The 14,536-nt window shown below is 50.7% G+C and overlaps 1 protein-coding gene across 1 annotated transcript in view; it reads right to left on the reverse strand.

The window, feature by feature from the left end:
* FKTN (fukutin) overlaps positions 1-14,536 on the reverse strand; it is a 317,697-nt gene that overhangs the window by 80,974 nt on the left and 222,187 nt on the right. Inside the window, exon 8 of the mRNA XM_030194323.1 lies at positions 12,252-12,381. Coding sequence (XP_030050183.1) covers positions 12,252-12,381 — 130 coding nt within the window. The remainder of the gene's footprint in view (positions 1-12,251; positions 12,382-14,536) is intronic.

The raw sequence follows: 14,536 nt of genomic DNA on the forward strand, positions 1-14,536 counted from the left end.
CAGTAACCACTGGAAAGGGAATGCTGATAGACATGTCCCGAACAAAAGAGGCGAAGGAGAGGCTCTCAGGGGGCGAGAGCTTCCTCTCCAGTGAAGGTGTGGGGTCAGAGGGAAGGCCCACAGACTCCTCGGAGGAGAAATATCTGGGGTCCTCCTCCTCCTCCCCATGAGGCCTCCTCCTCGGTGTCGGACATGAGCTCTCTCAGTTCAGACTGCAACCGGGCCCGTCTCGACTGCAAGGAACCACGTCCTCAATGAGGGTGTCGAGAGGTGGACTCCCGCGCCGGCGGGGACGAAGCTCCCTCCATCGACGTCGACGGGGATTCCACCTGAGTGGCGATTGACACCAGTGCCACAAGTGGCGCCGGCGTCAAAGACCTCATCACCGGATCAGAGCCCACTGGCGCCTCCATCAACGGCACCGAGGGTGCAGGCACCCCCGGTGCCGGCAAGGCCTAGTGCATCAGCCCTTCCAGGATCCCCGGAAGGATGGCTCGGAGGCACTCGGCTAGGCCCGCTGTCGGGAGAGGCAGGGGGGCCGGTGCGGGCGTCAGTGCTGGAAGCTGCCCGGGTCCAGGAGACGGTACCGGGGTACCCGACGACCTGCGCATCGACACCTCTTTGATAGAGGGGGAGCGCTCCTCCCGGCGCTGCCGCTTCCTGGGGGTCGAGTCTTCTCTCGACGTCCCGGAGCTCCCAGTCCAATGCGCCGTGGGCGACCAATGACGGTGCTTCTTGGCAGCTTTCTTCCGATGTCCGTCATCGGCGCTCCGCGGCATAGACGAGGAGGAGGTTGAGTCTCCACGGCCTCTAGGGATCGGATCCGACAGGGTTCGGTCCCGATGGCCTTGAGCAGCGGGAGTGGCCAGGGCGGACTGCCCACGCGGCCGCTCACCGCCGCCGGCAGGTCGTCGGGCCAAGGGAACCTGTGCTCCCGGGGTCGGCGCCGAAGACGTCGACATCGGTACCGGTACTGAAGACCTGGCTGTCGACACCGATGCCGTCGAGGTCGACGTCGAAGGGCCAACGCAAGTTCCAAAAACACGGTCCCGAAGAACTTGCCTTGCCACCTGCGTCCGCTTCCGCAAGCCGAGACACAAGGTGCACGCCTTGGAATTATGCTCCTGGCCGAGGCACTGGAGGCACCAAGCGTGAGGATCGGTCTGCGAGATCTGCCGGCCACACCAACCACACTTTCTGAATCCGCTCGGGACCTTCGAGGACATCGACGGAAAAATCGCGTCGGCGAGATCAAAATCGTCGATGGTGGCGGTGAAAAGCACACCCGAAAAAGAAAGAAACGGCCGTGCGACGAGGCGACCCTGCGACTAAACTCGACGAGGGGAAGGAAAAAACAAACCTTTTTTTTAAAAAAAAAAATAAAGGGGCGCGAACGCGCAACAACAAGAAAAAAGAAAAGTAAAAGCATGGACTAGGCCGCAAACCGGTTTTCCGGGGCTGACTCGGAGAGGGACGAAGACGCGTCTCTCTCCAGCGCGGAAAGCAAAAAACTGAGCGGGAACGGTCGCGCATGGGCGGGAAGACGGCTGCGCATGTGTGGTGGGCGTGCCCTGCGTGCGGGACCTCCCGTGAGATTTTTTCTCCGGTTTGAGGGGCTGCCGTGGACGTCAACCCAGTCATGAGAACAAGCAGCCTGCTTGTCCTCGGAAAATATATAAAATCTAATCACGTTATGATCACTGTTATCAAGTGGCCCCAGCACCATTATCTCCTGCACCAGATCATGTATTCCACTAAGGACTAAGTCTAGAATTGGTCCAACTCTTGTTGGTTCCTGAACCAGCTGCTCCATAAAGCAGTCAATGATTTCTTCAAGGAAGTTTACCTCCCTAGCATGCCCTGATGTTACATTTACCCAGTCAATATCATAGTAACTGAAATCATTATTATTGGGTTATCTAGTTTGTTAGCCTCCCCAATTTCTGATATCATCTGTCTGTTCATCCTGGCCAGGTGGACAGTAGTACAATCTTATCACTATCCATTTCCCCATTACACATGGAATTTCTATCCATAGGGATTCCAAGATGTTTTGTATCCTGCAGAAGTTTTAGTCCTCCTTAACATACAATGCTACCCCTTCACCAATTCGATCCAATCTATCATTGCGATATAATTTGTACCCTGGTACGACAAGTGTCCTATTGGTTATCTTCCTTCCATCAGGTCTCAGAGATATATATTATATCTATCTTTTCATTTAATGCAATATATTCTAACTCTCCAACCTTATTTCTTAGGCTTCTGGAATTTGCATACAGATATTTCAAACAATGTTTGTTGTTCCTATTTACAACTTGCTCAGTAGTTGACAGTGATAATTTGTAATCTTGAAAATCTGTCTGCTCTTTATTTAAAGACATCTGGTCTACTTTGGTCTCTATTGCAACCTCACTATCTATTAAAGCACATTTGAAGCCTACCAATCTGAAGTCCTTGGTAGTAAAATAACAATGTACATAATAAAATATACAGTTAAGGAGAAAGTTATCAACATGGGCTACCATTATGACATATTATTTTACCATTAACTCATGCTGTTTTAGCACAGATCCCATTGTATGCAATATCTAGTTACTAATAACTGGGGTTAACAGTAACATAACACATTTAATGGTAACCCACGTTCATAATGTCCCCCTAAATGACTTAACATATAAAACAATAAAGCGAATGCTACATACCTGTAGAAGGTATTCTCCGAGGACAGCAGGCTGATTGTTCTCACTGATGGGTGACGTCCACGACAGCCCCTCCAATCGGAATCTTCACTAGCAAAAGCCTTTGCTAGCCCTCGCGCGCCGATGCGCACCGCGCATGCGCGGCCGTCTTCCCGCCCGAAACCGGCTTGTGCCGGCCAGTCTCATATGTAGCAAGACAAAGACTAGGGAAGACACAACTCCAAAGGGGAGGCGGGCGGGTTTGTGAGAACAATCAGCCTGCTGTCCTCGGAGAATACCTTCTACAGGTATGTAGCATTCGCTTTCTCTGAGGACAAGCAGGCTGCTTGTTCTCACTGATGGGGTATCCCTAGCCCCCAGGCTCACTCAAAACAACAACCATGGTCAATTGGGCCTCGCAACAGCGAGGACATAACTGAGATTGACCTAAAAAAATTTACCAACTAACTGAGAGTGCAGCCTGGAACAGAACAAACAGGGCCCTCGGGGGGTGGAGTTGGATCCTAAAGCCCAAACAGGTTCTGAAGAACTGACTGCCCGAACCGACTGTCGCGTCGGGTATCCTGCTGCAGGCAGTAATGAGATGTGAATGTGTGGACAGATGACCACGTCGCAGCTTTGCAAATCTCTTCAATAGTGGCTGACTTCAAGTGGGCTACCGACGCTGCCATAGCTCTAACATTATGAGCCGTGACATGACCCTCAAGAGCCAGCCCGGCCTGGGCGTAAGTGAAGGAAATGCAATCTGCTAGCCAATTGGATATGGTGCGTTTCCCCACAGCCACTCCCCTCCTATTGGGATCAAAAGAAACAAACAATTGGGCGGACTGTCTGTTGGGCTGTGTCCGCTCCAGGTAGAAGGCCAATGCTCTCTTGCAGTCCAATGTGTGCAGCTGACGTTCAGCAGGGCAGGAATGAGGACGGGGAAAGAATGTTGGCAAGACAATTGACTGGTTCAGATGGAACTCCGACATGACCTTTGGCAAGAACTTAGGGTGAGTGCGGAGGACTACTTTGTTATGATGAAATTTGGTGTAAGGAGCCTGGGCTACCAGGGCCTGAAGCTCACTGACTCTACGAGCTGAAGTAACTGCCACCAAGAAAATGACCTTCCAGGTCAAGTACTTCAGATGGCAGGAATTCAGTGGCTCAAAAGGAGGTTTCATCAGCTGGGTGAGAACGACATTGAGATCCCATGACACTGTAGGAGGCTTGACAGGGGGCTTTGACAAAAGCAAACCTCTCATGAAGCGAACAACTAAAGGCTGTCCTGAGATCGGCTTACCTTCCACACGGTAATGGTATGCACTGATTGCACTAAGGTGAACCCTTACAGAGTTGGTCTTGAGACCAGACTCAGACAGGTGCAGAAGGTATTCAAGCAGGGTCTGTGTAGGACAAGAGCGAGGATCTAGGGCCTTGCTGTCACACCAGACGGCAAACCTCCTCCATAGAAAGAAGTAACTCCTCTTAGTGGAATCTTTCCTGGAAGCAAGCAAGATGCGGGAGACACCCTCTGACAGACCCAAAGAGGCAAAGTCTACGCTCTCAACATCCAGGCCGTGAGAGCCAGGGACCGGAGGCTGGGATGCAGAAGCGCCCCTTCGTCCTGCGTGATGAGGGTCGGAAAACACTCCAATCTCCACGGTTCTTCGGAGGACAACTCCAGAAGAAGAGGGAACCAGATCTGATGCGGCCAAAAAGGAGCAATCAGAATCATGGTGCCTCGGTCTTGCTTGAGTTTCAACAAAGTCTTCCCCACCAGAGATATGGGAGGATAAGCATACAGCAAACCCTCCCCCCAGTCCAGGAGGAAGGCATCCGATGCCAGTCTGCCGTGGGCCTGAAGCCTGGAACAGAACTGAGGGACTTTGTGGTTGGCTCGAGATGCGAAGAGATCTATCAAGGGGGTGCCCCACACCTGAAAGATCTGTCGCACTACACGGGAATTGAGCGACCACTCGTGAGGTTGCATAATCCTGCTCAACCTGTCGGCCAGACTGTTGTTTACGCCTGCCAGATATGTGGCTTGGAGCACCATGCCGTGACGGCGAGCCCAAAGCCACATGCTGACGGCTTCCTGACACAGGGGGCGAGATCCGGTGCCCCCCTGCTTGTTGACGTAGTACATGGCAACCTGTTTGTCTGTCTGAATTTGGATAATTTGGTGGGACAGCCGATCTCTGAAAGCCTTCAGAGCGTTCCAGATCGCTCGCAACTCCAGAAGATTGATCTGCAGATCGCATTCCTGGAGGGACCAGCTTCCTTGGGTGTGAAGCCCATCGACATGAGCTCCCCATCCCAGGAGAGACGCATCCGTGGTCAGCACTTTTTGTGGCTGAGGAATTTGGAAAGGACGTCCCAGAGTCAAATTGGAGCAAATCGTCCACCAATACAGGGATTTGAGAAAACTCGTGGACAGGTAGATCACGTCTTCTAGATCCCCAGCAGCCTGAAACCACTGGGAAGCTAGGGTCCATTGAGCAGATCTCATGTGAAGGCGGGCCATGGGAGTCACATGAACTGTGGAGGCCATGTGGCCTAGCAATCTCAACATCTGCCGAGCTGTGATCTGCTGGGACGCTCGCACCCGTGAGACGAGGGACAACAAGTTGTTGGCTCTCGTCTCTGGGAGATAGGCGCGAGCCGTCCGAGAATCCAGCAGAGCTCCTATGAATTCGAGTCTCTGCACTGGGAGAAGATGGGACTTTGGATAATTTATCACAAACCCCAGTAGCTCCAGGAGGCGAATAGTCATCTGCATGGACTGCAGGGCTCCTGCCTCGGATGTATTCTTCACCAGCCAATCGTCGAGATATGGGAACACGTGCACCCCCAGCCTGCGAAGTGCCGCTGCTACTACAGCCAAGCACTTTGTGAACACCCTGGGCGCAGAGGCGAGCCCAAAGGGTAGCACACAGTACTGGAAGTGACGTGTGCCCAGCTGAAATCGCAGATACTGTCTGTGAGCTGGCAGTATCGGGATGTGTGTGTAGGCATCCTTCAAGTCCAGAGAGCATAGCCAATCGTTTTCCTGAATCATGGGAAGAAGGGTGGCCAGGGAAAGCATCCTGAACTTTTCTTTGACCAGATATTTGTTCAGGGCCCTTAGGTCTAGGATGGGACGCATCCCCCGTTTTCTTTTCCACAAGGAAGTACCTGGAATAGAATCCCAGTCCTTCTTGCCCGGATGGCACGGGCTCGACCGCATTGGCGCTGAGAAGGGCGGAGAGTTCCTCTGCAAGTACCTGCTTGTGCTGGAAGCTGTAAGACTGAGCTCCCGGTGGACAATTTGGAGGTTTTGAGGCCAAATTGAGGGTGTATCCTTGCCGGACTATTTGGAGAACCCACTGATCGGAGGTTATGAGAGGCCACCTTTGGTGAAAAGCTTTCAACCTCCCTCCGACTGGCAGGTCGCCCGGCACTGACACTTGGATGTCGGCTATGCTCTGCTGGAGCCAGTCAAAAGCTCGTCCCTTGCTTTTGCTGGGGAGCCGAGGGGCCTTGCTGAGGCGCACGCTGCTGACGAGAGCGCGCGCGCTGGGGCTTAGCCTGGGCCGCAGGCTGTCGAGAAGGAAGATTGTACCTACGCTTGCCAGAAGAGTAGGGAACAGTCTTCCTTCCCCCAAAAAATCTTCTACCTGTAGAGGTAGAGGCTGAAGGCTGCCGGCGGGAGAACTTGTCGAATGCGGTGTCCCGCTGGTGGAGCTGCTCTACCACCTGTTCGACTTTCTCTCCAAAAATATTATCCGCACGGCAAGGCGAGTCCGCAATCCGCTGCTGGATTCTATTCTCCAGGTCGGAGGCACGCAGCCATGAGAGTCTGCGCATCACCACACCTTGAGCAGCGGCCCTGGACGCAACATCAAAGGTGTCATACACCCCTCTGGCCAGGAATTTTCTGCACGCCTTCAGCTGCCTGACCACCTCCTGAAATGGCTTGGCTTGCTCAGGGGGGAGCGCATCCACCAAGCCCGCCAACTGCCGCACATTGTTTCGCATGTGTATGCTCGTGTAGAGCTGGTAAGACTGAATTTTGGCCACGAGCATAGAAGAATGGTAGGCCTTCCTCCCAAAGGAGTCCAAGGTTCTAGAGTCCTTGCCCGGGGGCGCCGAAGCATTCTCCCTAGAACTCTTGGCCTTCTTTAGGGCCAAATCCACAACTCCAGAGTCGTGAGGCAACTGAGTGCGCATCAGCTCTGGGTCCCCATGGATCCGGTACTGGGACTCGATCTTCTTGGGAATGTGGGGGTTAGTTAAAGGCTTGGTCCAGTTCGCCAGCAAAGTCTTTTTTAGGTCATGGTGCATGGGTACAGTGGACGCTTCCTTAGGTGGAGAAGGATAGTCCAGGAGCTCAAACATTTCAGCCCTGGGCTCGTCCTCCACAACCACCGGGAAGGGGATGGCCGTAGACATCTCCCGGACAAAGGAAGCGAAAGACAGACTCTCGGGAGGAGAAAGCTGTCTTTCAGAAGAGGGAGTGGGATCAGAAGGAAGACCCTCAGACTCCTCGTCAGAGAAATATCTGATGTCTCCTTCGTCTTCCCACGAGGCCTCACCCTCGGTGTCAGACACAAGTTCACGGACCTGTGTCTGCAACCTCGCCCGACTCGACTCTTTGGAGCCACGTCCACGATGGGGGCGTCGAGAGGTAGACTCCCTCGCCCGCATCGGCGAAGCTCCCTCCGCCGACGTAGTCGGGGAGCCCTCCTGGGAGGCGGCGGCAGCCGGTACCGCACGCGGCACCGACGCCGGAGACCTCACCTCGGGCGATGGGCCAGCCGGCGCCACGCTCGACGGCACCGGTGGCGCAAGCACCGCCGGTACCGGAGGGGTAGGGCGCAACAGCTCTCCCAGGATCTCTGGGAGAACGGCCCGGAGGCTCTCGTTCAGAGCGGCTGCAGAGAAAGGCATGGAAGTCGATGCAGGCATCGACGTCAGAACCTGTTCCGGGCGTGGAGGCTGTTCCGGGCTGTCCAGAGTGGAGCGCATCGACACCTCCTGAACAGAGGGTGAGCGGTCCTCTCGGTGCCGATGCCTGCTGGGTGCCGACTCCCTCGGCGACCCAGAGCTCTCGGTACCGACACGGGAAGGGGACCGGTGACGATGCTTCTTCGACTTCTTGGAACGAAGCATGTCCCCGGAGCTTCCCGGTACCGACGAGGAGGACGTAGAATCCAGCCGTCGCTTCCTCGGGGCCGAGGCCGAAGGAGGTCGGTCTCGGGGGGGCTGTACCGCAGGAGCCCTCAGGGTAGGGGGAGACCCACCCGAAGGCTCACCGCCACCAGCAGGGGAATGGACAGCCCTCACCTGCACTCCAGACGATGCACCACCGTCTGACGACATCAGCAGACGAGGTCCCGGTACCACCGACGTCGATGCAGCTATCCGATGTCTCGGCGCCGATGCAGAGGGCCAATGCCTCGATGCACTCGATGCACTGGCGGCCGAGGATGAAGCTCTGGACGCTGAAGACGTCGATGCACTCGATACCCCCGGTGCCGATGCCGACGAAGAGCCCGAGAACAAAACGTTCCACTGGGCCAATCTCGCTACCTGAGTCCGCCTTTGCAAAAGGGAACACAGACTACAGGCCTGAGGGCGGTGCTCGGCCCCCAGACACTGAAGACACGATGCGTGCCTGTCAGTGAGCGAGATTACCCGGGCGCACTGGGTGCACTTCTTGAAGCCGCTGGAAGGCTTCGATGTCATGGGCGGAAAAATCACGCCGGCAAAATCAAAAGTTGAAATGACGAAAGTGGCACCAGAAAAAGTTAGAGAGAAATTTCGACCGAGGCCTAAGTGAGGCCTACCCCGACAACGAAAGAAAACTTACCGGGGCAAAATCTGAAAATACGGGAAGGGGCAAAACGAAACCCGAAGGGGCTTCCGGAGCACTTCCCGAACAGTTTTAGGATTTTCCGAAGAAAAAAACACGTCGAAAAAAGGACGCGCGAGGTCGACTTTCCGGGCTCGACACGGCGAAAACACGACCATACCGAGTGCGGACAAAAGAAGACTGGCCGGCTCAAGCCGGTTTCGGGCGGGAAGACGGCCGCGCATGCGCGGTGCGCGTAGGCGCGCGAGGGCTAGCAAAGGACTTTGCTAGTGAAGATTCCGATTGGAGGGGCTGCCGTGGACGTCACCCATCAGTGAGAAACAATCAGCCTGCTGTCCTCGGAGAATACCTTCTACAGGTATGTAGCATTCGCTTTTCGGTCACCCTGTATCCTCGAGGTACATAGCTGTTTGTCTCATCAGCTGAAATACACTGATTCAACCCATTCTGTTAGCTAAAATTTGTATTTTCATTTCTTCTAGTATCTGGCCATTGTTTTGACTGGGATCTCCAGGTTGTTGGGGGAAATATATATTTATCTCCTTTTCTTCCTTATACTGGGGATCCCAGTTCCCTGGAAACAGCTTATAGGTTATAAAATAAGCAAACTACATGTGTATATGATTTATCTACATAAGTACATAAGTAATGCCATACTGGGAAAAGACCAAGGGTCCATCGAGCCCAGCATCCTGTCCACGACAGCGGCCAATCCAGGCCAAGGGCACCTGGCAAGCTTCCCAAACGTACAAACATTCTATACATGTTATTCCTGGAATTTTCCAAGTCCGTTTAGTAGCGGTTTATGGACTTGTCCTTTAGGAAACCGTCCAACCCCTTTTTAAACTCTGCTAAGCTAACCGCCTTCACCACTTTCTCCGGCAACGAATTCCAGAGTTTAATTACACGTTGGGTGAAGAAACATTTTCTCCGATTTGTTTTAAATTTACTACACTGTAGTTTCATCGCATGCCCCCTAGTCCTAGTATTTTTGGAAAGCGTGAACAGACGCTTCACATCCACCTGTTCCACTCCACTCATTATTTTATATACCTCTATCATGTCTCCCCTCAGCCGTCTCTTCTCCAAGCTGTATAGCCCTAGCCTCCTTAGTCTTTCTTCATAGGGAAGTTGTCCCATCCCCGCTATCATTTTAGTCGCCCTTCGCTGCACCTTTTCCAATTCTACTATATCTTTCTTGAGATGCGGCGACCAGAATTGAACACAGATTGAGAGCATGTACACTAGTACTTTATAAAAACACATAGGCCCCAATCTATCTTAATAAAATAGCATTTAAGAAGGTGTCTACTGTTCTCTTAAATGCAGTGATCCTTTTTCTAATGACAATGGGAAGCTATTTGGAAACTTCATGGGGGGGGAGTGGGTGAAAGGCTACCCAGCTATTTACAGTAGATCTGCTTGCTCAGGAGAGGGTATCATGGCTTTGGAATGGGAGAAGTAGGTGCCCATTTTGAACCAAGACCAAGTGTTCTATTTCTAACTGACCAAATATTGGCTTCTTAGATTTAGGATTATTTTTGGCTGAAAATTTCTCAAATTAGTTGTCCTAGATGAGATGCTTGGCTGAAGATTGGCCTTTATCTTTTATCTTTGCTAAAATCTGTATGTTCCATAGAATCAACGTCAGAACCTGTTCCGGGCGTGGAGGCTGTTCCCGGCTGTCCAGAGTGGAGCGCATCGAAACCTCCTGAACAGAGGGTGAGCGGTCCTCTCGGTGCCGATGCCTGCTGGGTGCCGACTCCCTCAGCGACCCAGAGCTCTCGGTGCCGACCCGGGAAGGAGACCGATGACGATGCTTCTTCGACTTCTTGGAACGAAGCATGTCACCGGAGCTTCCCGGCACCGACGAGGAGGACGTAGAATCCAGCCGTCGCTTCCTCGGGGCCGAGATCGAAGGAGGTCGGTCTCGGGGGGGCTGTACCGCAGGAGCCCTCAGGGTAGGGGGAGACCCACCCGAAGGCTCACCGCCACCAGCAGGGGAATGGACAGCCCTCACCTGCACTCCAGACGAAGCACCACCGTCCGACGACATCAGCAGACGAGGTCTCGGTACCACCGACGTCGATACAGTCGTCCGATGTCTCAGCGCCGATGCAGAGGGCAGACGCCTCGATGCACTCGATGCACTGGCAGCCGAGGATGAAGTTCTGGACACTGAAGACGTCGATGCACTCGATACCCCCGGTGCCGATGCCGACGAAGAGCCCGAGAACAAAATGTTCCACTGGGCTAACCTCGCTACCTGAGTCCGCTTTTGTAAAAGGGAACACAGACTACAGGCCTGAGGGCGGTGCCCAGCCCCCAGACACTGAAGACACGACGCGTGCCTGTCAGTGAGCGAGATTACCCGGGCGCACTGGGTGCACTTCTTGAAGCCGCTGGAAGGCTTCGATGTCATGGGCGGAAAAATCACGCCGGCGAGATCAAAAGTCGAAATGCCGAAATTTGGCACCAGAAAATTAGCGAGAAGGAAATTTCGACCGGGGCCTAAATAAGGCCTACCCCGACGACGAAAGAAAACTTACCGGGGCAGAAAAAACTCGAAGTACAGGAAGGGAAAAACCAAAAGAGGTCTTTCCGAAACAATTTGAACAGTTTCTCACAGAAACGAGTCGAAAACGACGCGCGAGGTCGACTTTTCGGGGCACGAACGGCAAAATACAACCGTACCGAGCGCGGAGAAAAGAAGACTGGCCGGCACAAGCCGGTTTCGGGCGGGAAGACGGCCGCGCATGCACGGTGCGCATCGGCGTGCGAGGGCTAGCAAAGGCTTTTGCTAGTGAAGATTCCGATTGGAGGGGCTGCCGTGGACGTCACCCATCAGTGAGAACAAGCAGCCTGCTTGTCCTCGGAGAAAAATCACATTGCGGTAGTATAAGCCTTTTCAAAAGGAAATGCTTTTAACTTCTTTATGAAGTGAAACATATCCTGCAAGTATCCAATATTCGTGGGTATGATATTCCACAAAATAAGCCTAAAACAAAGAATGCTCTAATTTGCATCAATTAGATACCTGTAGGATCCAACACAGCGATAAGCAAGCTACCCAGCATTAGAAAAAGCTCAAACAAAATTACTGAAGTAGCAGCAAATGTAAGTATGAGAACCCTCAGCTAAAGGGGAGTAACATCAGGCAAAACAGCCTTATTTTAGCTTGCAGAAGAGACGGCTGAAGGGAGTTATGATAGACGTCTATAAAATACTGAGTGGAGTGGTAGATGTGAATCACTTGTTTACTCTTTCCAAAAATGCTAGGAGTAGGGGGCACACAACAAATCTACTAAGTAGTAAATTTAAAACAAACCAGAAAAAATATTTCTTCACTCAACATGTAATTAAAACTCTGGAATTCTTTGCTAGAGAATGTGGTAAAAGCAGTTAGCTTAGCAGGGTTTAAAAAAGGTTTGGTTAATTTCCTAAAAGAAAAGTCCACAAGCCATTATTAAGATGGACTTGGGAAAATCCACTGCTTATTTCTAGGATAAGCAGCATAAAATCTGTTTTACCGGTCTGGGATCTTGCCAGGTACTTGTGACCTGGACTGGCCACTTTTGGAAACAGGATACTGAGCTTGATGGACCTTTGGTCTGTCTCAGTATGGCAGTGCTTATGTTCTTAGATATAGGTAAATGAATAAATGTGCCACTTAGGTGATTTAAAAACAAGATAAAGTGCAAATACATTACCAAGACACGTTCCACTGCTAAGCCAGAATCTGACCCCCATACTGTTCAAGGTAAATGTTGCTATACGCAGTAATGCCTTTGCTTTCCTCCTGAACTCCACTGCATCCTGGGAAGTGTCATCAGGGTACAGCTAAAGGACCAAGCGTGATTCAATTATTTTCATATGCACAAGTATGAGACATGCTGGAAATACCTCTATCACTCATACAACCTCTCTATGAGCAATATAACAGACACTCAAAAGGTAATCTTTGGCTCAGTTTAATTTCAGTTTTATGCCTCTATAAATAACGCATGGTGTCAAAGTACCACAATTTGACTGCCATCATGTAGGTAGGCTGTATAATAACTCTTCAGCAGGAAGCAATTTGCCTCTCAGTGCTTTCAGTTGCTAAGATGCTGCTCTGGAATTAAACTGCAGTGCAAGATATGCCTCTTGCCATGACTGATGTGAGTAGCTTGGGAAAGCTGCTTTCATGGTGGTCAGTGATGATCACACCCACATTACAAATTAACATCTTATCAAACATGGAAAAGAAAATAAGATGATACCTTTTTTATTGGACATAACTTAATACATTTCTTGATTAGCTTTCGAAGGTTGCCCTTCTTCGTCAGATCGGAAATAAGCAAATGTGGTAGCAGATAGTATATATAAGAGAAACATCAATGCATTACTTTAACAGTCTTACAGAGTGGGAGGGTGGGGGTATGCATGGGGACATCAAAGCATTTCATTGATATTCTAACAGGATGGTGTGGGAGGGTGATAAACAGAGAAATACAACTTTATGGTTTATAATGGGCTAGAAAACCCAGATCCTTATTAAGTCCTGTCTGTTGGGTGTCAAAATATTCAATCATTCTAACTTCAAAGGTCTTACGTTCTTGTATTGTTTTAAAGTTACCGTTCAGGATCCTTACTGTGAAATCACTGGTGCAGTGTTCTGGTCTTGTAAAGTGTTGGCCCACAGGGGTGGGGGCTTGACTGGCACCGGCTATTTTCATGTGATGTCTATGCAGATTGAATCTTGTCTTAAGCATCTGGCCTGTTTCTCCAATATAGCATCCTTCGTTACATTTTTTACACTGAATGATATATACCACATTGGAAGATGAGCATGTGAAAGATTCCTTTATGTTGAATATTTTTCCATTGTGAATGACTGTGGGGTCCTGTGAAATGTTTTGGCATAGCTTGCAGCTGTATGTATTGCAGGGAAATGTGCCTTTCTCTTCACCTTCAGTCTGTGTTGGGAGTTTACTCCTGATCAGCTTGTGTTTTAAGTTTGGTGGCTGTCGGAAGGCCAGCACTGGCGGGGATGGGAATATCTCTTTCAATAATTCATCCCCCTGGAGTAGGGGCTGTAGGTCCCTTATGATTTTCCTCAGTTTTTCCAGCTCTGGGTTGTATGTCACTACAAGGGGAATTCTGTCTGTGGCTTTTTTTTTTGTACTGTAGCAGATTTTCCCTGGGTGTTTTGAGGGCGGAGGCAATATTCTTGGAGATTATTTTGGGGTTCTAGCCTTTCTGTTTGAAGGATGCAGTCAGGGTTTCAAGGTGTCTGTATCTTGTGGCTTGGCTGTAAATAATGGATCTTTTTGTATGTGAAGGGTGGAAGCTGGAGTTGTGGAGGTAGCTGCATCTGTCTTTGGGTTTCTTGTATATAGATGTTTGTATACAGCCATCACTGATTGAGACTGTGGTGTCCAAAAAATTGACTTTTTCTGGGGAGTAGTCAATTTTGAATCTGATTGTAGGATGGTATGTATTGAAGGAATAGTAAAATTGTTTCAGAGTTTCTTCCCCCTCTGTCAACTTTACTTTCTGACAATCTGCAAGTAGAATGACACCATTCCCAAAGGACTGAGGATCAAAAATCCTTTGGCTTCTACTTACAATTCTGACTATGTAGAGAAACTCCTCAAACGCACTAGTCAGAAACTAAGAAATGAACTTATACATCAACTCTACAAGAAAAAGAGAATAATACAAACCCAAAGGGATGAAATCATGAGGAACATGGAGGAACTACATCCACATCTTATGAACCAACTTAAAGAGGACCTGCATAACATCCAAAGAAAAAAACAATACATTGCTATCCGCAAAAAAGAAATAAAGCTGTCTTCTCTCCTGCAGAATCAGAGAGGGAAAAACAGCTTATCCTTCTATGTTTGTGCAGTGCTGCATATGCCTTGTAGCGCTATAGAAATGCTAAATAGTAGTAGTAGTAGTAGTAGTGAATAACTACAGCTCTGCAGAACCAACATCCCCAGACACC

Source organism: Microcaecilia unicolor, chromosome 2, assembly GCF_901765095.1.
Source record: "Microcaecilia unicolor chromosome 2, aMicUni1.1, whole genome shotgun sequence".
Classification (NCBI taxonomy): domain Eukaryota; kingdom Metazoa; phylum Chordata; class Amphibia; order Gymnophiona; family Siphonopidae; genus Microcaecilia; species Microcaecilia unicolor.